General features: G+C 36.8%; 1 protein-coding gene across 3 annotated transcripts; it reads right to left on the bottom strand.

The window, feature by feature from the left end:
- Positions 1–1550: 1550 nt before the first annotated feature.
- Positions 1551–20398, bottom strand: LOC127633566 (G-protein coupled receptor family C group 5 member C-like). 3 transcript variants are annotated; one of them, XM_052112757.1, is made up of 6 exons: positions 20267–20398; positions 20077–20144; positions 15914–16970; positions 10580–10680; positions 10236–10358; positions 1551–2292 (listed from the first exon to the last, which is right to left on the bottom strand). In XM_052112757.1, exons 3-6 carry the CDS (start codon positions 16956–16958, stop codon positions 2266–2268), a joined length of 1296 nt encoding a protein of 431 aa, XP_051968717.1. In that variant the 5' UTR covers positions 16959–16970; positions 20077–20144; positions 20267–20398; the 3' UTR covers positions 1551–2265. The 3 variants fall into 3 exon arrangements, with proteins under 3 accessions (XP_051968717.1, XP_051968718.1, XP_051968716.1); XM_052112758.1 differs by having other exon boundaries at positions 10236–10352; positions 20077–20379; XM_052112756.1 differs by having other exon boundaries at positions 20077–20377.
- Between the last annotated feature and the right edge of the window lie 5735 nt (positions 20399–26133).

Genomic DNA, 26133 nt, shown 5'->3' with positions numbered 1-26133 from the left:
GTACCATAGGATGGGATCTTGCAATCACAGCAGTGTTAACTATGAGATATAATGTATTTTGGTGAATTGTGTGAATATATGAGATGACCAGAATACTAATTGTACAATTGGAAGATGGGCTGTTGCCATGTTTTCTCTGTCCCTTTATAAAAATCCCATTAATATGTTTTAAAATACCAACACAGTCTCAAATAAATATTTAAAGATATGGAATCGTAAGATGGTTATTTGGATTGGGGTTCAATTTAGGACACATTTTCATGGTTAGGTTTAGGTTTTAGTAATGGGTTTAACTGAGGAACTGTTATTTATTTTGCTGTATATGTGTCTCACCAACAGCTATACTCAATTTCTGTTGATGACACACTTAGCATTCTCCCCGAAAGCAACATGATATTTAAAAATGTCTATGTTAAGCACCTATATATACAACACAGAGGCTAAGAAACTGAACGGTGCTGTTACAATAATAATATACAATAGCCCAATAAAGTTTTCTCAGCCCTAACACATTGTTCTCTGTTGTAGGGTGTGAGAAAACACGCTGGCTACTTTCAGACTGACTTGACTTTTTTTGTGTTATGCGAGGTATATCCTGTGCTTCATGTGTAGCTCAGTCTGACATATTTCTGAAAAACTTATCAGTGGTATATGCAAATCTCATCAATGCACTGTAAAAAAAAAAATATAATAAAAACAAATCTGTTGTTTTCACAAAAAACAACCAAAAAAAAAAACTGGCAGCCATGGTTGCCAGAATAATTATGTAATTTTTTTTTTTACAACTTTACAGAACAACTTGTACATTTTAAAACTGTTGTTTTTACCGTATATTTTATGTTGCAGTACCGTTGTTTATATTATTAAACAGTAAACTTAATATTTTAACCTTCTGAAACTATAAAAATCTGCTTTTCACATTAAAATGTGAAAAGTAATTATAGGAGGGCACATGATGACATGAAGTTCATCAATAGTGGCCCTTCCAGGATTAATGACCAATAAACATATTAGAGACAGTGCTCAGTGTCACCCACTAAACTCCACATGTGAAATTTAAATTATGCAATAAACATAAATTAACTACGTCAGATATAACACAGAACACCCCAAAATACATAACTGATATTTAAAATAAGAGGAAACATTAGTATTCCCATAAAATATAATGAAATGTACTGGGTCACACAGTGAGTTCTGGAAAAATTACGGTAAAAAAACGTAATCGGGCGATTACGTTTTTTTACCGTAATTTTAACAATCATTTTCCTTAAAAAGTATGTACTCTCTTGTTAAACATAACATATATTTTAACCATATTTATTTGGGAAAATCATCTAAATAAAACATATTTTTACATGTATTGTCATATATTGTACGGTAACTACTCGTTAACCAATTTAAAAAAAATTTACTTTAGCATTTTTACAGACCTTTACCACTAAAGTTATGGACATATTTTACAGTGTGGTTAAGGAGAAGGGAATTTTCCATTCGACAAACCTCCCTTAGGGAAGTTGTCCTCATGGTGTCCCTTTGACCAGGTCAGAAAATAAATACATCAAATTTCATATTGAATTTCTCGTTTATTTTTAATTTGCTGAAATTTCAAATTATGTACAATAATAAGCAGGACATTCAATTTGAATACAGTCTGAAAAAAGTAATGAAATCATAACGCATTTCATGGTGCAAGATTTTCTCAAGAATTTCACATTGACAAATACAAGGTCGGAAAAACAATGTAATAAACATGGATGCTCTTTTAAACAGATGCTGCACCAAATTATTGTGATTGCAAATGTTTTTCTTTTATACAGAATATATATATACAATTTTAAATTAAGGCTTTTGCATATTTAAGGTAATGCCTAACTTCAGTGTTTATACAAGTGATACAAGCAGCATTTCTCCTTATGCAGGATGAGTGATGGTAAATAAGAGCAAATGTATTTTACAGTCTTTTGTTGGTCTGTGCTTATTTTGTCTTAATTAACAAAGCTGGTAGCATTGCAGTAGTCTATACAATCATTGGTGTCAACTAATCTTTTTAATGTGTCCCTTTAATGTGAACAAAAAAGCCATACATTGTGTATCATGAAATTACACATTGTCTTTCAATGGAGCAAACTGACTTACTGTTTGCCAGCTACTCAAGTTCACGGCAGTTGGTCCATGCAGCCAAAAACAGTAATGAAATGAAATCACAAAATCATTATTAGAAACACCAAGGAGGGGAAAAATTAAAACTGGCACTGGAGCTGATCACTGGAGTCTTCTGTGGAAATTCCCCTACGGTGAGAAAAGAGTTTACATTTAGATCAAATATCAAGACAAATTATATAACAGTTTAAAAGGAACAGTCCACCCCAAAATGAAAGTTCTGCCTTCATCCTGTATGACTTTCTTTCAACAGTAGAACACAACAGCAATGTTGAAGAATGTCTGGAAATAAATGGCGACAAGGGATGTCAAACTCCAAAAAAATTACAAAAAGCAAAATAAAAGTACAATATCGTCCAGATGACTTGAGCACTATATTTCAAGTCTTCAAAAGCTAATAACATAACAATAACATTGTGTGATGAAAATTCTGAAATTTAAGTTAAGACTGATAATCACTGATAATCTTAAATCAACCACAGCAACCACAGGCTTTAAAATCTTATTGACGTTCATTTATATTCAAATGTGTGCATCAAAACTTGTCGGCCCAGTGTTGACACTAGAGCTACGTTGAAGAGAAGATCATCAGTGAATTACGTCTTCAATTTCAGTCTGTTCCTCAAAGCTATTGAATGGCTTCAGAAAACTTGGAATATAATGCACAAGTGGTATGGCAAGATGGCACCTGTGTTTGGCATTGCCGGTGCCTGCTTACCTTGTTTTGTCCTACCTGCACTGTGTGTTGCTCTGTTTTTTCTTCTGCTTCTTAACGATGGACTTGCTGCTTGGGTGTACGTTCACCAGATTCTTTTATACATTAGATCGTCTATGGTGGATCATAGTTTTCTGTCTCCATGGGCTGATATTCCACAATCTTTGCTGCCCTCATTTGTGCCTGCAACCGGCCATCCCGGCGAAGTTCCAGCAGACACCGGAGGAAGCGAGGGAGAAGGGACATAATACAGGTGAAGCTGAGGTGATTCTTGAAGCAAGTCGTAGGAAAATGCCACTGATCGCTTCTGATGAATCTTGCCTTGGTTTTTCCTGCTGCTTCCTGGAATGATTTCCCCTTGCCCGTTGCTAGAAATGTTAGATCCTCTTGTCTCCATCCTACCTTCCCCGACACTCATGTGGAGATCTTTTTCTCTCCAGCTAGCGGATTTGACTTGTGCGGCAGAGTGAGTCCCCATCAACTGCGCACCTTTTCCCGTTGTTCCCCCCGGTGAAGACCAGGACTCTACACCTCTTAGAATGGTGCTGGTGAATGCTCGCTCCATAACTAAAAACCTTTTGTGCTGAACAACGCCATTCAGTCTAAGAAGTTAAAGACTTTTTGGTTGTAACTGAAGTCTGGCCGAGGAATATGGAACATGCCCCCCTTATGTGCCCAAAGTATTACACGTTTATCATCCTGCCTAGTATCTCAGGCCGTAGTAGAGGACTTGCTGCCATGTTCAGAAGTTGTTTTTTTTATCAGTTGTTGAGCACTGGGTCTTTCTCTTCTTTTGAATTACAAATGATTACAGCTGGACATACTAATCCTTTTTATGGTATTTTAATTTAACATCCACCCAGCCCAAACAGCTTCTTTATAAATTAATTTTGTGATTTTTTGTCATCTATTATCAAGCTATCTAAAATTTCTGATTATTGGTGACATTAACATTCATATTGATAATGCTTCTGATAAATATGCTTCTAGCTTTATTGATATCACTGAGTCTTTTAATGTTACTCAACATGTAACTGCCCCTACACACATCAGAGGGCATCCTCTGGACCTTGTTTTTACTCCTGGTTTAAATATTGATTCTGTTGTTTCTGAAGATCTTCTAATCATAATTGAGGATTCTAATAATAACAGTGTTATATTTACCTGTCTCTTAAAAACTCCTAAAACTATTAACCTGTCGCAAAATTGAGCATTTGTGGAAATCCACCCATCTAAGTTCACTATCAGTATTTAAAATAACTTTTAACAGATTTTAATAATATGGTTAAGGATGCCAGTTTTACATACTTCTCTAACTTTATTTCAAATAGTAGATCCCAAAATCCTGTTTGACACCATTAGTAACATTGTCTCTCCTGCATCATCTGCTGCTCCAATTTCATCAGTTGATGATTGCAACAACTTTCTCTCTTTCTTTGTTGGTAAGATAAATGCCATACAAGCAAACATCATTCAATCTTTTCCCCCCAAAATACCATGCCCTTGCCGGCCAACAATCCTGGAGATCTCCTCTAGTCCCTTTGACATTGTACCCACTGCTTTGCTTAAAATTTTTATTGATTCCATTGGTCCTTGTGAGCTCTCTATAATCAATTACTCATTGACATCTGGTCATGTCACATCCTATTTCAAACAAGCCGCTGTTCAACAACCACTTATCAAAAAAAACATATCTTGACCCTTCCTTGCTCCAGAACAACAGGCCTAGTTCTACCTTTTATAGTGGTCTTGGATGAACACAACATTTTCAATAAGTTTCAATTTGGTTTCCGTCAGTTGCATTCAACAAAGTGCGCTTCTCAGAGTCTCAAATGATCTGTTAATGCAGGGTGATGCAAGAGAATGTCCTGTATTGGTACTACTAGATCTCAGTGCCGCTTTTGATACTGTGGATCACGGTATATTAACTGAGAGGCCCAAGCAGTGGGTGGGTATCTCCGGAACAGCCTTTGAGTGGTTCTCATCGTATTTATCAGACAGGACTTTCTCGGTCACTGTTCATTATTATGAATCATCAACAGAATCTCTATCTTGTGGTATTCCCCAAGGTTCTGTCCCGGGCCCGATGCTGTTTGCATTGTACTTAATTCCTCTCGTGCAAATAATAAGACATTTTAAAGGTATTTATTACCATTGTTATACATATATATTAAATTATACATTTTGTTTAAGCCTCAAAATGTTTCAAATCTGCCTGTTCGTTTGAATTGCCTCAACTCTTTAAAAGATTGGATGGCAGATCATTTTCTACAGCTAAATACAGAGAAAACAGAAGTTCTTATTTCTGCCCCTGATAGCATTGTCCCAAAAGTGATAGAAAGTCTTGGCTTTTTATCTTCTTCCGTTAAACCTACCCTCCGTAATCTAGGTGTCTCTAAAGGCCAGGCTTTAATCTTGACCAGCATGTAAATAGTTTAGTTCGCTCCTTTTTCTACCAGCTGAGTAATATTTCTATAGCTGAGATGATTACATATGTGTTTATTTCCTCCCATCTTGACTATTGCAATTCCCTTTTCACCGGTCTTAGCAATACATCCCTGAACCGATTACAAGTGGTCCAAAATGCTGCAGCCAAGCTTCTGATCAAGTCATCTAGAGGGTCTAATGTAACATCAGTTCTGAGTTCTTTACACTGGCTTCCTATCAAATTTAGGATCCAGTTCAAGAGTCTTGTGTTTATGTTTAGAGCCTTGCATGGCCAGGCACCTGCCTATATAAAAGAGCTACTGCAGCCATATAATACCAGTAGGAATATGAGGTCATCTGATCAGGGTTTGTTGGTTGTTCCTCGCTCCAGGCTCAAGACAAAAGGAGACTGTGCTTTTGAGGTTGTAGCTCTCATAAACTTTGGAACACTCTCCCATTGGACTTGAGATCTGTGGACACTTTTAAAAAGCAGCTCAGCTTAGACTTGCTCTTTTTGTTTAAATTTGTTTGTTTTTAGTTAGTGTTTTTGTCTTGCATCATGTTTTTATCTGGTTGTCTGCATTTATGTCTTTTACTCTGTTTCTTATTTGCTTTTTAGTCTTTTATTGTGAAGTAATTAGTGACGTATGTTCTTGAAAGGTGCTATATAAATAAAATGTACTTTAACAGTACTTTTATGGTGCCTTTTTAATTTTGGAGCTATACAGTTGTTTCATTGTATAGAAAAAGCAGCACAAACATTCTGCCTAATGCACTTCTGCCTAGTGCTCAATGCTTTGTGCTCGGTGCATTGGAACAACTGGAGGGTGATTACATAATGACAGAATGTTCCTTTTGGGGTGAACTAATTCATAAGATATCAATGTTACATATAAAACTAAATATTATACAAATATAGTGAAAATTAAAAAATAAAATGATTAAAAAAAGTGTAAAATGTAATTTTCAAACAGTGGCACACATCAAAACATGCCCTCTTTCACAGAAAGAGGAAATTAGTGTTTGTAAACACTAATTGGAAAATGAAGTTATTATAAAGTCATGAAAAATGAAAAGTCCGAAAAAATCCAGTTCAATTTAAACTCTACTTAACCACCACCAGAGTACAGCATCCACTTGGATGATACGATGGAAGCCATAGTGCACCAGTACACTCACCAAACACCAGCTATTGGTGGAGAGGAGAGAGTAGGTTTTTTGAGCCAATTAATGGATGGGGATTATTAGCAAGCCATGAATATTAAGGGTCAATGGGGGAATTTAGCAAGGACACCGGGATTATACCCATACTCTTTTCAATATGTGTCCTGAGATTTTTAATGACCACAGAGTGTCCGGACCGCCGTTTAATGTCTCAGCCGAAGGATGGGGCCTTTTTACATTATAGTGTCCCCATCACTGTACTGGGGCATTAGGACTCACACCGCAAGGTGAGCACCCCCTGCTGTCTCCCTTATACCTCTTCCAGCAGCAGCCTTAGTTTTCCCCAGGAGGTCTCCCATCCTGGTACTAACCAGGCTCAACCCTGCTTACTTTCTCTGGGCAACCAGTCTTGAGCTAGAGGGTGATATTGCTGATGAATGACAAGGAAAAGAGGGAGAAGAATTCCCCACAGTGATGTGCAATAGAGAGAGCTGATAAAGTGTGAGGCGCCAGAAGACCAAGGTATTTGAGAAGAAAAGTTCAAGGACAGTTACTTAGTCATGAAACAGAATGATGACAAAGGGGAAGCTTTCACTGTCCTAGATGGTTTGGTTAAGCAAACAATTATTTATACTGTATATATGTGGCAAAAAGAAACCATAGAGGAATGTAAAGATGTTCCACTGTGATATTTTCCATGACAAAGAAGCACATTTTCCACTAAAATTCACTCCACTGTAATGTGTCTGGGTTTGGAATTCCCATTATATTTAATGTTGAATCTCAGTCCAATTACTTATGTATTTTTGTGAAAAATTATTTAAATGAGCATATATTAAAAGGCAGTACAAAAATTACAACAGTAGAGTATAAACACTTTACTATATATATTGTACACATACAGTACATATATTAGGTCTGAGAAATGTAACTTTTAATGTATGAGACTAATTCATGCGTAAAAAATTTTTTTTGTTGTTTTTTTACTTCCTGAAAGTTTGCGTGATAGGAAAAAGGTGTCCCGAGTTGTTCGTTGCAGGCTACTCAGCCTTACAGGCTCCGATAATTATGGGGCGGGGTTAGGGTATCTTCTGCCTGCCAGGAACAAACCCAAGCACCTTTGCACATTGGGCGAAACTTCAAAATTGTTTTCGTTCAATAAAAATTGGCACATACTTGACTAAATTTGGCATATATAAAATTCAAGGAGGTACACGCTCAACTAAACTGCACATCCTAGCACAGAAACTGATTGTGTTAAGCAGTACATGCCAATTCATTACGCATGACGCATGTCCCGGGCATAATAAACACTGGGACGGATTTACCGTACGGAGAATGGAGACTTCACCCACAAACCAGGCATGCGAGAGATACGGGCAAGCTGCTGTTTCTATTAACATCGCCTATTAATGCACAATACTGTCAAAATTGAAACCGAGAGAGACCCAGTGTGTGCGCATTACAGAATTAGAAGGACCTGGCCATTCAGTAAGCTGCAGACAGGTGTACTTGAAGACACTGAACGGCAGCCAGAGAAAAAAGGTTTCGAGATTTAAAACTTCATATAATTAAACTTGAGCGTTCAATATGTTTTATAGAACTGCATGTATAGTGTATAATAATGCACACGTAAGATCTCTTGCCAATAAAGTTTTATATTAATTTAATCTGCCCATTTGATCCTATTATTATTATTTTTTTAAATCTCGCACTGATCAGCCACAACATTAAAACCACCTGCTTAATATCGTGTAGGTCCCCCTCGTGCCACCAAAACAACTCTGACCCATCGAGGCATGGACTCCACAAGACCTCTGAAGGTGTCCTGTGGTATCTGGCACCAAGATGTTAGCAGCAGAGACTTTAAGTCCTGTAAATTGCGAGGGGGGCCTCCATGGATCAGACTTGTTGGTCCAGCACACCCATAGATCAGTGGTTCTCAACCTTCTTTTAATGAAGGCCCCCCTACTTCATTCCCTTACCCTGATTCTCGCAAAGCTGCTTGAGTTCAAGAGCAGGAGCTTTAAGAGCTTTGTGCTCACGCTGCTCTGTCCATTGAGCCGTATCCATTTACTGAGCCATACAGGTTGTGCGCTGTTGTGCCCAGATGAACCTGGGTACAAATGTGTACCAAGCTGTTTAATTGAGAACCAAGTGATATACTCCAAGTCTAGATAAACGTTTTAATGCAAAGAGGAACTTGACTAGATTTGATATTATGACTGATAAATGCCCCCCCATTTGTAACCTAACTCCCCCCTCGCTACTAATTTGCTCTCAGCGCCCCTTGGCATCTTTTGAATGCCTGTGGGCGGCAGAATTTGTAGACCAAGTCAACACCTTGTCATGTACAATTATTGCAGTGTGGCATGATAAATTATCCTGCTGAAGGAGGCCAATGCCATCAGGGAATACCGTTGCCATGAAGGGGTGTACATGGTCTGCAGCAATCTTTAGGTAGGTGGTACGTGTCAAAGTAACATCTACATGAATGCCAGGACCCAAGGTTTCCCAGCAAAACATTGCCCAGAGCATCACGCTGCCTCCACCGGCCTGACATCTTCAAATAGTGCATCCTGCTGCCAACTCCTCCCCAGGTACGTGACGCACACATATGCAGCCATCCACATGATCTAAAAGAAAATGTGACTCATCAGACCAGAGCACCTTCTTCCATTGCTCCATGGTCCAGTTGACACTTACGTGCCCATTGTAGGCACTTTCAGTGGTGGACAGGGGTCAGCATGGGCAGTCTGACGATGCACTGTGTGTTCTGACACGTTTCTATCATGACCAGCATTACGTTTTTCAGCAATTTGTGCTACAGTAGCTCTTCTGTGGGATCGGACCAGATGGGGTAGCCTTCACTCCCCACTCCCCATGAGCATCAATGAGCCTACCACTTTTGGTAGGTACTAGGGCTGCCCCTGACCAAAGATTTTCCTAGTCAACAAGAAGTTGTTAGTTTAAGCCATTAGTCAACTAGTTGTAACATGTTTACAATATTAATTTAATTACTTAAATATATATTTATTGGGGGCTTCAGAAAATAGTTTGAGTTCCAAGGTTGAGAAAGAATGTTATAAGTAACATTGCTAACACTGTTCTACATTACAGAGAAATAATAAAACATAATAATGATTTTATTTAAATTAAATATAAATTTACAAGCGCACACACGAAGCGAGCCACAAACACTTGGATAAGCCTAATAGCACATATTTATCTAGGTTATCTAATGTTAGAGCGAGCGGCCATGCTAAGTGCATTGTAACGAGATAATACATTTAATTAACTTCACCTGTCAGTGGTTTTAACGTTGTGGCCGATCAGTGTATATATTTTAACATTTACAATTTTTAAATAAATGATGAACCAATTTCTTGCAAGTCCTTTAAGACAAAGTGTAAAGTAAATATATTTATGGTGATTTTTTTTAAATGTTTGTTGTAATGTATCATGTAACAATTTAATAATACATTCATTATTTAATTATAATTTAATTAACTTGTCCTGGCTGCAATGTCACACTGAAAAAGCATTTTTATGCTAAAAATATTTTTGTAATTAATTTCGATTTTTGGGGTGAAATACAACGTTCCACATATAACATGGAGAACTGGTCAAACAACTGCCCCAATTCAATACACCAAAGCCCTGCATGCATGTTGAAAGAGAGGACTGACCACAGATGAATTTGAAAGAGCAATAGACAGACTGGAGGGACCCAAAGCACACAAATACTATAATGCTCTCAACGTACATTTGAATATATTTGTCTCATATCATCAAGATTTGATGAGGGGCTGGTGTCGCCGCTCTGGGCTCTGGGTGGAGTGCCTGTGGATGCTCGTGGAATTACACGGTCATGAGTTTCCCCCTGTTGCTAAAGCCAAAAACACAGGTCGAAACAGATGTTCGCAGGTGAACAACAAATGCAAAGAAACATTAATATTCACAACATTGAAAGCAAGATGTACATGCAGTTGGTTTGATTTGTGGAACTTGGAAAATTGTGGTTTTACTTTATTTTTGTTTGTGATCAGTGACCACAAGTCTTGGTGGTTGTATGCATTGTCAAAACAGTAGTAAATTGTGTACACTCACATTCCCAACTCCTTTGGTGATGATGGCTAGCTCTGTCGGCTGGTACACACTATTTCGGAGCTGGCCGTTATAGCCGCTGTATGGTGACAGAGGCATTTTACCTGAGAATATAATGTTAAAAACAATTAGATTAAAAGGCTAAATATATATATATATATATATATATATATATATAATACTGTGCAAAAGTCTTTTGACACTTCGAGTCAGTCTGGGATTAAATGAAGAGATAGAAGTAATTGAGACTCTTGGTACATCTTTTATGCCAACAACCAAGAAAAACTGTGTCCTGGTGTACCTAGGCAAATTGGTGCTGTTTTGAAGGCAAAGGTGGTCACACCGAATATTGATTTAGCTTTATGTTTACTGGACTTTGCATGACATGAATTGATAAATGAAAACTATTTATGACATTATTTTTGAAGATATTTTATTTATTATGCAACATTTTTCACAAGTGCCTAAAACCTTTGCACAGTACTGTGTGCACACACGCACACACAAGCACATTAATGCTTGTTTAGGTTTTTTGGAGGAGAGGCTCTTACAACTTCAATCGATAGAGGAAAAACATAAAGATACTGGGCAAATGGGATTGTGACATGACCAGGAGGTGAATAGTAACAAATTACTTAAAACAAATTAATTAAACTACTCTCATTACAGTACTTCAGTAAATATTTCACATTTTTCTACTTTAAAGTATAAATAATAGTACTTTTACTTGAGTTGATTAAAAAGTATTCAACTTCACTACAGTTATTTTTCATCACAATTAGAAAGTACAAAAAAATACATATTTCTGAATTTTTGGGAAGAAGAAAGTTATGAGTGCTAAATATGTTTATAAACGCTCTGGGCATCCCACGACAGAAGCCCACAGGGCACCACATCATGAGCGCAGCAGCTCTCATAAACTGCCGCCAGTGTCTGGTGATATTCTGCATACTTCATTTTATTCTGGAAAGGGGCCATTCATTCAGGAATGAGGGAACTGTCTGAACATGTTTAACCACTGATCAAACTTCACTTGTTTTTAAGTTAGGCAATGTTTTAACTGAGTCAAACATTAACACAAAAGATACAATCCCAATAGTGTCGGAAATTAACAGTGACTCTGGGCAAAAATGCCACCGAAATGTACAAAAATATCCCCAAAATGCCCACGCAATGATTTCCCATGTTTTATTAATAATATTTGTCATAGCTACAATTACATACATTGCAATCTTCTTTTGACTTTTCACTGAACATCATTTTTTTTCCAGCTGGCAGGTTCCTCGCACCATCGCGCGCACAGACATCTGCTCCCATCAATCCGCATCAGTTCGGTATTGTACTCCCGCTTTAAATTCTGTGACCGCTCACCCTTCTTGTTCAAAATAAACTGACCTAGCGGGTAACACTCTTGCTCATGGTGCTGTACTGTATGTACTTCCCTGCCCTGTGCTGCAGTTTATCTGTCTGAAAAGCCTCACCTGGCTAGAGGCCAAAAGTGCACAAGGGATGGATGTTAAAGAAGGTATGAGAAATCACAAAACATTATGTAACCAAATGCTACAATTTACTTAACAATATCTCAATATGTTAATTTAAACCATTAAACCAATAACCATTGTTAATCAAGACTTTATTATAACAACTGCAATACAATAATACATATACAGAACAGCCACTTTTAGTGTTTGAACAAATCATATCTCTCACTAAACAATGTGTGAAATATAATTTTTGCCTTATTCTATTCAGTTGCCATGTAGGAGTCGATAACAGTTTGCATAATATTCTAATTCCATATCTGTATAATTGCTGTAATATCAGAGAATAAATTCTCTATAGTTTTGCACAGTATGTTCACTTATTAGTCAAAACAATTGGACATACGTGAATGAGAATAAACCTGTTTGTCACAATGCACATTATGTAGTTTAGAGAGGATTTAGAGACATTTAAAATGTTACAAATGGCTATTTATATTTCAATAAATGTTGTATTCTTAAAATGTTCTGTTTGTCCAGGAATCCACTGGCAGCAATGCAGGTCTTTGGCATTGAGAAGCTCCTAGTTAAGGCCCTGAGGAGTCGGTTTCTCAAACTAGAGACTCTAATTTACTTGTCTTTTTGTTGTGCATCTGGCAGTCCACTTCCCTCTCTATCCTGGTCAGAGATTATTTTTTCCATACAGTAATGCGTGGAATGGAATTCATCTCTCTAAAACAATAGACTTTAGGAGAAAATAGAATTTCAGGAGAAATGTTTCTTTTTGCCTATATTTAAAAACCAAAATTTGACTTGCAAGTGTAAAGCAACTTTTAAGAACTCAATACCTAACCAAATGGGGAAAAAACCCACTGTATTGTGATTTTCGGATTGTAGCGCAACCATTTTCAATTGTTCTAATAAGAAGAAAATGTTCTTGAGTATCAAATTAGCAATTTAGAATGCTTTTGTAAGGAATAGGTGACACAGTTAATGTTTGCCTTCACAGGTAAAGAAAAAATGGAATAAATACAACTTAAAACAATTATTTCAAACCTTAATAATAAGTGAATTACTATTTCTTCAGTAGCAGTACTTTTACTTAAGTAAAAATAAATCTGTACTCTTTCCACCACTGGACATGACATAGGGCAGAATCGAACCATAGTTGTTCAGACTGAGAATTTATTTAACTGAATCAACTGAAGTATTTCACATAAATTGACAACACACTGTTTTTTATATATGGTTAGGAAAAAATGCCCCTTAAAAGATATATAATTGTCACTGAAAATAAATCCCACCCTCCAAAAATCTGCTAAATCACATATTGGAGGCAAAGAGCAACAATAAAATTCCAAATGTTGTCAAGGCCAAGATGGACCTCAATGTCATTTAATCGGTCTAAACATTATGAATATTACTAAGATATGCGTTTATCATAACATTTTAAAAAATTACCTCAAGTTATATTAAATGCCAGATATGCACGTCTATAAAGTGCATGATTAGCTGTGGTTTCATCAATTGGGTTCGATAAGGTAGGACTGATTCAGTGAGATAGAAATGCCCTCTGTGAAATACCAAACAACTGATAACTGATAAGGTTGCCACACTTCTCTATGGATACATGCTAATGTAAACACATGTTTCATGGTCTCTACTCATATTTACCAGGTTGGGACATGTCTTCCATTTCACCCTGGGTACTCATTTACTAATGATGTATGGTTCCTCTACTTTCAAACTCACCCTGTTTAATACAACTGAGATGGTGAAAGCAACACAGACTTCAAAGCATTCTTTTTATATAATAAAACCACAAATGCTATGCAAATATTTATGGACATAAGTTCAATGTCAGAGTCAGACACTACGGTATGCTATTGATGGCCGATTCAAGACACGCAGCTGTCTTGAATCGTAAATAAGTTTGACTCACATAAGAAGTTGAAGAGAAGCTAAGACTGAATAGCAAATGTAAGGAAAGTCTTGGTTACATGGGTTAAATTCATGGGAATAGAAAGGCAGCACAGATATTTGCATGTTTGGCTCGAGGAAACAGAAGCAAGCAGGTGCAAGGAAAAAGAGGAGAGAGAGAGAGGAGAAAGAATGGAACGAGGAAGAGAGGACAGAGGAACAGTGTGCACTATGAGGTATGGTCAGATATATGACTGGAGTGGATTCAAACATCTGCATATCAAATTCAGGAGTGTAACAGCAGATATTGTTGAAATCCGGCCCCGTTTCCAGCATGCTCTGTTACTTTGTCCTCTCTCAAAGTCACATATATCCTCTGTTCTGATCTTATGTTAACAAATACAGGTATATTGCGTTTCAGATATATTACCCACATTTATTTGAAATCTTTGATGAGATTCGGGGGCAAATATTTTTTAATAAAGTAATATTGCACTTTTAATTTTGTCCTTTGCACTTTTGTCCTATTTTTTTATTAGTTTATAGTAATTGGCATGTTACATAGATGTACATATTGTCCAAGAAGTATCATATCAATTAATAGTGTGAATTAAGTTTGGGAATTAAGAACTGGTTCTTATTCAGGAATGGTTCCATTTTTAAAGAAATATTAATATCAATACAAGTTAAGGTCAGTCAACAGCATTTGTGGCATAATACAGACTACAATGAATAAATAATTTATTCTTGTCCCTCCTTTAAAATAAAAAGAAGCGAAGATCGAGTTAACAGTGAGGGACTTGCAATAAAAGTTAATGAGGCACATTTTTAGAGGGTTTAAAGAATGAAATGTGAATGTGACAGGGCGGAGGGCAGGGCTGGGTCGTGATTATACACACCTGGTCCCTTATCAGGCTAATTAAGCCTCCGAGAGGGATAAAGGCCAATTATTTGTCAGTGGTGCGGGAGAGAGAGATAGTTTATGAACATGTCCGTCGTGTGTGTGTGTTTGTCTTTTGTTTAAGTTAATCATTAAAATATTATTTATATCGTCAAGCCGGTTCTCGCCTCCTCCTTCCAAGATTTCGGCACCAGTGTAACACAGTTCAATAGAAAGGAGGAGGCGAGAACCGGCTTGGCAATATAAATAATAGTTTAATGAGAAACTTAAACAAAAGACAAACACACACACATGAGAGAAATGTTCTTCATGTTCAATTGGCCTTTATCCCTCTCGGAGGCTTAATTAGCCTAATGAGGGGCCGGGTGTGTGATGAAAACCTGTAAGGTCATGTACAGTAAGTGGCAAGTGCCTTAAATAGTGCTCCTATATCAGGTAAAGGCCATTAATGGTTTAAGCAACAAAAAAAAAAACAAAAAAAAAACAAGAAACATAACGCAAACAGTGAATACGAAGATTACCACAAATAGATTTTTGCCCTGTACCCCAATTTCCCATGTAAACACCTTTATTGTCATTCTTACCAGGTTATCCAATGTGCACATGCCGGTTTAAGTTTGACATAAAAAGCAGACAACAATCCAATGCTTTCAAATCTCATACAGGTTTCTAGTGTTGGCAGTTTTTTTTTAATAGGCTGATTTTTGGTAGTTATCAACATATTGGTGTACATGAAAAGGCATTCATTGTTTCCCCACATAAAAAAAAATCCATATTTTACTAGCCTTTTCATGGTATATGGCCCTTATGTGATTTTTTTTACATATGTGGCATCAATGACATGCCTCAAGATTAAACTAACAATCAAACTAAAATAAGCTCTTATGTTCTACCTCCAATATCGTCAAACTTAGATTGATACTGATAATTTAAATAAATGTAAAATAAATACAAGCTTGCAGTTTGATACCTTCAAAGCAAACATGCTATCCACGTGAAAAAGTTAAATAAAAATAAGCATTTTTAAGTAGTTACCTGCGTTGGGTTCATCCATAGAGAAGGCCTTATTTTCCACAAATATCCTCTGTGCACTTTGCCCCTTCAGAATGTTCTCGTACCCTTTACTGGGGTACAGATTTTCCTCAATGGCTAAATCATCATCTTCATCTTCACTCAGACTGCACATCACTGGTATTGTGTATAGCAGTACAAAGACCCACGCGTTTGATACCAGTGTGATTGCCAAGGTGGGGTCATCCCAAGTTGGCCCTCCATGCTTTGGGTTCCCATAAACATACATGACAATCCATGCCACCCAGATGCCCACCGATAACAGTGCTGTGACCAGGATGGGGCCTCCATCCTTTCGCCAACGCTTGTGCTTACCTGCCAATACGAGCATGGATGCGACCACAACTGCTAGCAGTAGATTCAGCACATAAATGAGAGCCATAACGAAATCCTTATTGTCAATGTTACAGGAGACAGTCGTGGCATTACTCAGGATTCCAGTGGCATTCGTGGGGTTCCGAACAATCGTAATGATAAGCCATTCAGTGTTGATGATAACTTCCACCAGCCAGAGGCCCATGGCCCCGAGGCACCAAACCCAACCTCCAGGCCCCGAGTTTCTCCTAGCCAGTATGTTCAACCTCACAGATTGCATAAGAAGGCAGGAGAAGCATCCTGCAAACAATATGCCAAACAAAAAGCGTCGGGACGCACATGTGGCAAAGTTCTTTCCCACAATGAAGGCAAATGAGAGGGCAAAAAGTCCAAACGTGAAGATCAGGAATCCTGCATGTAGCCCCATTGAACTGCGCCATTTCCTATCAGTGATGAAGGGAAGGCTGGCCAAAAGAACGAGGAGAAGAATGAGGGTGGCCACCAAACCAGTAGCTGCGAACGCCTCTACTACAACACCCCAGACTGTGCTCAGGTCACAGAGGTTGAAATAAAGAGAGTCCACATTAGTGCCACAGCCCCTGGGTATCGATGTCTGTGCCTGTGATCCAGGCAAGAAGCAAACGGCAATGAAAAGTGGAAGGTAAAGATGCAATTTGGAGGTGAGATGATCCATGGCTTCCAGCACCTAAGATCAGACACATACAAGAGAGAAAAGCAAAAATGAGCAGAGTTACATCAAAAAAACTACTGCCTGCTCATATTGACTCTGACAACAAATCCTCCCCTTACACACCCAGAGAGGGAGTTACAATGTCAAAATAGTCACAATATTATCAAAGCCATAAAGGTTACTGGTTCAGACTCTACAATGCTCCCTAAATCAGGCCATTCGGTCTGCTCTCTGAGAGCAGAGATTAGTCATTTAGAAAAGGATTTCCTTCACTTGGAAGCTTATGTTTGTTAACCATTAACAAGACTATTAAAAACATTTCGAAACCTTTAGGAAACGAGTCAATCAGATAGTGAAAATTAATGGCAAATTCACATCTCTTAGAGTGGATTATCTAAAGCAGCTTGGCTGAGAATTTCATTTTCTTTTACAGTAGTTGTTAGATCACACACAAGCACCCAAATAATAAAGTTCTTAACGGACAGTTTACCCCCAAAGTAAAAATTTAAAGACAACATAAAAATAAATTTATTCAAGCTCAAGTCATTCCAAACTTTTATGATTTGCTTCAGTAGAACACAAAAGGAGATGTTAGAATAAATGTTTGGGATTGACAACCTCAGCCAACATTCCCATTTAATTTCACAATGTATGGAGAAAAAGATGCAATGAAAGAGAATCATGACTGAGGCTAACATTCAGCCTAACATCTCCTTTTGTGTTCCATTTGTAATTTGAGTTTAAAACAACATGAAAGGGAGTAAATGATGACTGAATTTCCATTTCTGGGTGAACTATCATCCAGGATGTTTCGATAAATTCAACCAACCAATGGATTACTTATAGTTGTCTTGTCTCTGCATATTAAAGGTTTAGTTCAACCAAAAATGAAAATTCAACATTTACTCACCCTCATGATATCCCAGGTGCGTATGACTTTCTTTCTTCAGCAGAACACATTTGATAGAAAAATATCTCAGTAGGTCCTTAAAGAATATTTTGGGTTCAACACAAGTTAAGCTCAATCAACATCATTTGTGGCATAATGTTGAGTACCACCAAAATTAATTTAGAATCATCCCTCCTTTTCTTTAAAAAAGCAAAATTATGGGTTACATTGAGGCACTTGCAATGAAAGTGAATGTTGCCAATATTTAGAGGGTTTAAAAGCAGAAATGTGAAGCTTATAATTTTATAAAATCAATTCTTCTGTTAAATCTCATTCATTATTTGAGCTGTAAAGCTGTTTAAATCGTAATTTTTACAGTCATTTTAGGGTTTGTTGACATTACATTGTAATGGTAATGAAGTTGAAAACTGGCTATAACTTACCACAAAAAAGGTTAGTAAGCGATTTTAATCACACTAAAATCATTTTAACATGCATATTGTTTGTCTTGTAGCTTTACTTTTGAAACAGTGAGTATTTAAAAGTTTTTAAAGACAATCTGACTTCAAAATTCACCCCTGTTCACTTCCATTGTAAGTGCCTCACTGAAACCCAGATTTCTTTTTTTTTAAAAGGAGGGACGAGTCAAAATACATTTTTGTGGTAATCAAAATTATGCCACAAATGCTGTCGATTGAGCTTAACTTGCATTGAACACGGCATATTCTTTTAAGCATCATCGTATGATTAATGCAACTTTTTCATAAGGCAAAGGTGACAATGAGAAAATGCAACATATAACGCAGGACTTCCAAACATGTTATCTTAAACAGATATTAATGTAAAATTAAATAAAATCAATTCCTGTTATTGTCAATCAACCATATACACAAGTGCATGTGGGTGAAAGTCTTGGGTGCGGTTCCAAGCAACATAGCAGTATGACAATACAATTACAATAAGCATCATATACCCTTTGCTGAAGTAACAACTGGTTGTAATATAATTACATAATTCTATTTACCATTTATTTATTTCTTTATGCTGGGTAGAAATGAAGATATATACAACAACTTTGTGATTATTTTAAAAAGTAATAGGCTAATTTGGAAGGAGCTATGTCAGGTCCTATGCCCAAATGTCCACTTCTCTGGATAAGCTTAAATATTTTTCTCTGGCTAAATGTAAGTATTTAGCATGTAAAAGATTAGTGTCAAAGATAAACTGTACAACAAAACCCTCTGTAAGATATGACACCTGAAATTCAAATCAGTCTGTGTTGAAACCAGTTCCTCTTGTCATGTGTAGGTCTATAGTTGCACCTAATTTTCACATTATTCTCCATCTTTCATTGAATATGATCATTAGACACAATCTTTCATAATTGACTTATCTAAGACTTAGAATAGCATTAGTATATGCTACACTATATATCGTTATTATTATTATTATTGCATTGCGATACTGCAGATATTGTTGAATTTTGTACGATAAATTGCTTACGCTACTCATTTGTAAATCGCTTGAGAAAAGCATCTATTACATGACTTAATGAAATGACAATATTAACTTAAGTCTCCACTTGAACACAATTACACACTTCATTTCACAATGGTCAGACCTCCCTTTTCATTAATGAATTAAGTATAATAATTAAGTATAACAAATCTGATTCAATCTGGAAAATCTCTGGACGTAGTTTACACATCCATGCAAGCAGATAATAGATATAGAATATTAGTAATACACAAAATAATTGTGATGCAGATAAGACATTTTAGAACAACGTAAACATTTTAGCGTTCTCCTATGAATCCCTAATCAACTTAACTATTGACGGTCGTTTGAGCCAATCACATCATCTAATCCGTAACATCGCACCAATCAGATCGCAGCAGAGGCTCTATGGCAGACACTGCGGCACACCTGTGCAGGTAAACAAAGATTCCCTTCATTTGATAAATATAACGGGATTATTTGACAGATAACTCAGAATTTTACCTGATTAATATCTTATAAACAGACAGTTCCTCTTGGTTAACGCAAATCTAAAAAAAGCTAAAAAAAAAAAATTAATCTAATAAAAAAGCCACAAACTCGGCTCCGAATACTAATTAACACAGCTACATTTCACGGTGAGTCGTAAACCAATAATCCAGTCAAATAAATTAAAAAACGATTTTTTTGGTTTAGGTTCAGAGTGGAAACCTGATTACGAAAAAATAAACTCACCTTTTGCAGTGAGGTGTAGATACGGCGTCGTTTCTATGTCGGGTCGTTGGTGTATGATCACAGTTTACCTGTTCCAGCAAGTGCATGAAAACAAATTAGACATCACGACACCAAATGTGCCACAGAGCTGAGGTGAGGCATTAAACACAGAAAAAAAAGAATGTTCCCTTTGTATCAAAGCCAAACAGACCTTCGAAAAGCTTCAAGGATAGTCGAGCACAAACACTTCGCGAGTTTTGATTGGTTTTTGCCGTCGCTGATGGGACTCAAACTCTCGGTTTCTTTCGCGCGCGCTCACATACCCGCCTGCCCTGCACGTCCGTCTCACTGTCGAGAGCGCGCCTGCATGCACGACCTGGAAAAACAGACGTTGGAAAAAATATTTTAGTGGCACTTCGGTGTTAATGGTGGAGACTAAGTGTTTTGTCAGCAGTATTATGAAACTGACATAGTAATGCTTATTACGAACATGGGTTGAAATTAACTTTATTTTATGCAAACTTTTTACACTATTTTATAACATTTTCACTAAACCAATTCCTCATGTGAGCAATCATTTTCAGTTATCTATCTATCTATCTATCTATCTATCTATCTATCTATCTATCTATCTATCTATCTATCTATCTATCTATCTATCTAAAACGTCTTACAAAGTAGTTTTGAAGCCACAAGACTGCATAACTCCAGCCTACACAGGTAAATCAGACAATGGCATTGTTTCTTGTTCTTTGTATGGTTCTCGGCCTGAACAGACATGAGAAGACAATCTGGATTTTAAAAAGAATGCAAAAAGAAAAAAGTCTTTGCATGCTTTGATTGCCACTCTAAAAGTATGCTCTCAGATGCCCAAACTCATATAATATGATCGAAACCCATTGCTCATGCATAAAATGTTTCTAAACATTTCTAAAATTTTGCAAATCTTCATCACTTCTATATCAAAATGTTGTTTTGATATACAGTTGAAGCATTATCTACATTCCATGTACAAGTAGAAAAGTACCTCAGGTTCAACACTATGGCTTGTGAGGATAACTTTATAGATATGTAAACATTGCCATCTAGTGGTATATCATTTTTAAAAGTGACTGCAAACCACACTGGAGTAAGTACTGGTGCTTGTTAAAGGAATATTTCACACAAAAACACTCTCTCATCATTTACTCACTAGTTGTGTATGACTTTCTTTCTTCTGCAGAACACAAAAGAAGATTTTTTGAACAATTCTGTAGGTTCATACTTTACAAGAAAATGGTGTACAGAACTTAGAAATTCCATAAAGCACATAAATACAACATCAAATTAACCCATAAGACTCAGATGGCTAAATCCATGTCTTCTGAAGTGATATAATAGGTGTGGGTGAGATACAGATCAATAATTAAGTCTTTTTTTCTTCTTTTGGGTGAACTATTCATTGGCAAGCATACCATTTCTCAGAATTATGGTTAGGGATTGAACAAACCTCTGACCCTAAGTATTAAACTTTGGTGCGTAACTCATCTACTCTTTTGGTTCTGTATAAATGAATTACCATTTGGATGTACATGATCCCCCTCCTAATGTATATTAGATACAATCATGGTACATTTTGTAATTGTTCTCAATAGCCCATAATAACCATTTTATAATTTATAGCAGTTATCAGAATAAATATTCAATGTGGTAACCGAAACCTCAGGCATGTGCTGCTTATTCTTGCAATGTGAAACAGACCTTAGTCTATGTCTGGTGCTATTGTGTATAAATTATCACTTTTTGGGCGACTATCTGATTAAGATGCTTGAGGAAGAGAGTTAATAGATTCTGTTCATTGTTGGGGTGTTAATGTTTTCTGCTGTAATAACAGGATACTGTAGCTGCAGGTCTTGATGCTGCAGTGTGTGTGTGCGTCCCAAGTATTATAGACAGCAAGCGATAGAGAGAGAGAGAGAGAGAAAGTAAAAGAAAGTTAGAGAGTGTGATTGTGTCCTAGAATGACTTTTAAACCTGAGCACTTCAACTAAGAGGTCTGGATTCTGAATGTTTTGAGTGCTTTTATTACCAAAGAACTCAAGCCACATGAATAGCTTTATAAAGACATTTAATTTCCAATCAGTATGATCAAAATACAACAACTGTTATCAGTGCTCATGTTCAGTTACACAAAACAAAGGAAAGCTTGCGTGTTGCAATACAGCATTACTATGAATTACAACACAACTCCTAAAAGATGATGCATCATACAAGTCACATGCCATTTTGTTTGAGATATTTGTAAAGCTCAACATCGTTACATCACATTGCAGAGAAACATGTTTAGAGATGCAACTTTGAAGTAGTACCATGTGTTGAAGTGGACTGTTTTATTTTACACATGTGAAATATGACTTTAAAGGAATAGTTCACCCAAATAAGAAAATTATCTCCTCATTTACTCCCATAACCCTCATGCCATCCCAGATGTGTATGAGTTTCTTTCTTCTACAGAACACAAACAGATTTTTAGAAGAATATGTCAGCTCTGGGGCCATACAATGCAAGTGAATGACGGCCAGAACTTTGAAGCTCTAAAAATCACAGCATATAAGTAATCCATACAACTCCAGTGGTTTAATCCATGTCTTCCACAGCAATCTAATCTGTTTTAGGTAAGAGCAGACCAAATATATAACTATATTTTCACTATAAATCTTTTTTATAAATCCTTGGGGATCATAATTTCAAGACTAATTATACTTCTTAGCGCCATCTAGCACTCTGTGCATGCATCAAACACTAGAAAGTGTAATGTTCCTAGAGACTGCAATGGCAAGATTTACAGTGAAAAAGGAGTTACATTTTGGTCTATTCTCACCCAGAACCGATTGGAGAAGTCATGATTAAACCACTGGGGTCTTATGGATTTGTTTTATGCTGCCTTTTTGAGTTTTAGTCACCATACACTTATAGTGTATGGCCCTACAGAGCTGAGATATTCTTTTGAAAATCTTAATTTGTGTTCAGCAGAAGAAAAAAAGTCGTACACATCTGGGATAGCATGAGGGTGAGTAAACGATGAGAGAATTTACATTTTTAGGCAAACTATTCCTTTAATTAATGAAATGGGGATGCAGTTTCTCTGGCAGACAGCAACAAGCAAACAACTGTTTTGCAATTGCAATCAGTTCGTATTTCATTTGATTTATCTGATGTAGATCATTTAAAATAGCTTTTAAAAAATCATTAGTCAACATTAAATCAAAATTGACCAGATTATCTTTCTTAATATACATCCCTGGTCCCCATTGTGCATGATTAGTGCATATTATTCCAAGAAAAAAAAACATTTTCATTATCTTCCCTCAGAAAGTCAGCCTGTCAAATCCTTCCCAAACAACTTTCAACTCTCAACCTGTTGACCCTTTTCACGCTAGTGCCAGCTTTGTAATGGGAAGGACAACGGACCGTGAGGGATAGACTTACTGTCTCTTCTATGGTACGAATGGTTTAAAGCTGTATAAAGCTCCTAGGTCACATCTGATTTTCCATAACTCATGTTGTCTGGAGTTCTTTGTATACTGAATGTTCTTGGACCGACATTTTATCAATGTTTTGTCAGCAGAATGACCCAAAACACTTTAAACTTCAGTACAGCCCTTTGAAGAGGTGGTAAGTCTATCCCTCAGAGCCTCGTAATCATTCCCATTAAAAATCAAAGATGGTGCTAGCGTGAATAAGGTAAAGGGTGCCACTGATGTTTCATTAAAAGAACACCCACTTTTAATAATCCAGTCAATACCCAATGGATAAAATCATGTAATCTACTGTTTCCCTCGGGAATGTTTCACATTACGGAAGTAAAAAAAAACACTTTTTAGCATCTTATCAGTTCTTTATTTAAGTTTAATATGTAGCCTATAATCTGGTGGTACAATTTTTATTTAGCATGCAAGGGGATAGATAGGAATGTTCAAAACCAGATCAAATGTATAATTTGTTTTTAATACTGGGCAGTCTGAATGGGCATGATGAAACCTTTGATTGCAAATGTAATTTCATGTTGATTACATTGGCGGCCCGTGCATTTTAAGTCTAGGCCTTCAGTGCGATTCATGCCATTAAGAAACAAGACACCTTACACTATGAAAAAATATTAAATTATTAGGCATGTTACTCCAGCAGAGAAGGCTTTGCTGGCCCTAAGAAATCACCAATGGTTGACTTTAACAGATAATGTTGGAAAAGAGGCAAAATGGATGTCTGACTAAAAAAGACCTCTGTTCCAGCAGGTCTTTAACAGCTCTCCAGTTAAAGCTGGCTTCAAACAAAGCAGGTTCTTTATGGTCTCTCTAAGTATATAGACTCTCTCTTATTCTGTCAGTCTTCTGCACACATTAAGGCTTCAGTGATAGATGTGCTTTCTTCTCAGGCATCTGTGTTTGTGAGGCAGCAGGGGACTTTTTCAAAGAGACAACATGTGGTAACATCTGCAGGGCCAGAGGCTCCCTCTCATGATTGTGGAGGGAGAGTAAGGATGAAAGAGAGAGAGAGAGAGAGAGAGAGAGAGAGAGAGAGAGAGAGAGAAGGAAAAATGAGAGGGAGAGACAGGATGCAACATCGGTTGCTGAGAAACACAAGTGCACTAAAAAGAAAAAAGGGGATGAGAAAAGTTCATAACCAAAGCTAAAGCTACTTTTGAACACAAGACCTTGAAACATAAAGTAATTTGTTTTCTATGCATTTTTGTTGCTCTGACTCTCCTCTGTAATTTGTCAGCATAATTAAATTAGAGGTGGCTTTTAAAGTACCTTTTAGCTGAGAGTATGCTTCATTAAATAATTAGGCATAAAAAGGCCATCAAAACACATTTAGCTAGTTGGAGCAAAGTTATCGTAGATAAAGTCAAGCACACATTTAATTTATTTTTGCAGGCATTCGCCTCCATTTCACCATTCCCTTCAGATTTACTGAAATTAAATATGCACATACTTTAAACATTAAAAGACTGTATTTGGCTGGTGCATAAGTAAAAACATCAAGAATGTGGTCATTTTATCCCAACTTTTCCTTTCCATTTATACTAAGCTCTTGTACATTTACATTTATATTTATGCATTTGGCAGATGCATTTATCCAAAGCGACTTACAGTGCACTTATTACAGGGACAATCCCCCCGGAGCAACTTGGAGTAAAGTGCCTTGCTCAAGGACACAATGGTGTTGGCTGTGGGGATCGAACCAGCGACCCTCTGATTAACAGATATGTGCTTTAGCCCACTACGCCAGAAATTTGTGTTGTTTGCATGTGTGTGCTAGTGGCTTTGTTCAGTAGATCCTGAGCCCTTGGGATCGGTCTGTTTGTACGGTGTCTTCAATCGCTGTTCCCACATCCAACCCCTTTTTAAGCCCCAGCCAGTCGCCATGCACTGAAAATAAACAGCTAAGCCAGAGACTGCACTTTGCTCACCAGGGTTAAAAAGCTTGACCATCTTGCTCTGTTTCACTGAACTGGCTCTGAATGGGTTTAATGTCGTCATGCAAAATAACCTTCAGTTGCACGAAGGGTCTGGACCAGAACATTATGTAAACATGTCTTTCTTTTGTTTGATGAGAAAAGGAAATGCTTGACTAATTACATGTGTTTTCTCATATGGAATATTTCTAAAGTGTAGAATGTATTAACATGTCTTGTTTCAGTGGGTTTAATTCTACTTAATGACTTCAACTCTAACACTGTGAAGACCTTTGACATCTACAAACATTTTATAGTGAGGAATGATGCAGGAATGATATATACATGTTTAGGATCTTATATTAAATACTGTTGAAACACTCGTTCACCTGCAGCATGAGTAACAAATTAAAATTAACAAATTATACTTAACATTTAAAAATAACACATTTTAAAGGGATAGTTCACCTAAAATTGAAAAATTGTCATGATTTACTCTCCCTCATGTCATTTCAAGCCCAGATTACATTATTTCTTCTATGGAACACTAACGGTTTGGCGTTTGAATGAATGTAGACAAAAATTATATTGAGAGCTACAGTCGGGTCAAGTATGATTTGATGATAACAGAATTTTCATTT

The sequence above is a fragment of the Xyrauchen texanus genome, chromosome 40 (genome assembly GCF_025860055.1).
Source record: "Xyrauchen texanus isolate HMW12.3.18 chromosome 40, RBS_HiC_50CHRs, whole genome shotgun sequence".
Lineage (NCBI taxonomy): Eukaryota > Metazoa > Chordata > Actinopteri > Cypriniformes > Catostomidae > Xyrauchen > Xyrauchen texanus.
The sequence above is the reverse complement of the archived record's forward strand: the minus strand, read 5'-3'. Positions and strand labels throughout refer to the sequence as shown.

What these genes read in the sequence shown, in the direction of transcription:
- LOC127633566 (XM_052112757.1), bottom strand. Translation starts at nt 16,958, where the DNA reads ATGGATCATCTCACCTCCAAATTGCATCTTTACCTTCCACTTTTCATT. An exon ending in TATGGATGAACCCAACGCAG is followed by an intron (nt 10,681 to 15,913) that starts GTAACTACTTAA and finishes TTATATTCTCAG; the next exon opens with GTAAAATGCCTCTGTCACCA. An exon ending in TGAGACAAATATATTCAAAT is followed by an intron (nt 2,293 to 10,235) that starts GTACGTTGAGAG and finishes TTCTCACCGTAG; the next exon opens with GGGAATTTCCACAGAAGACT.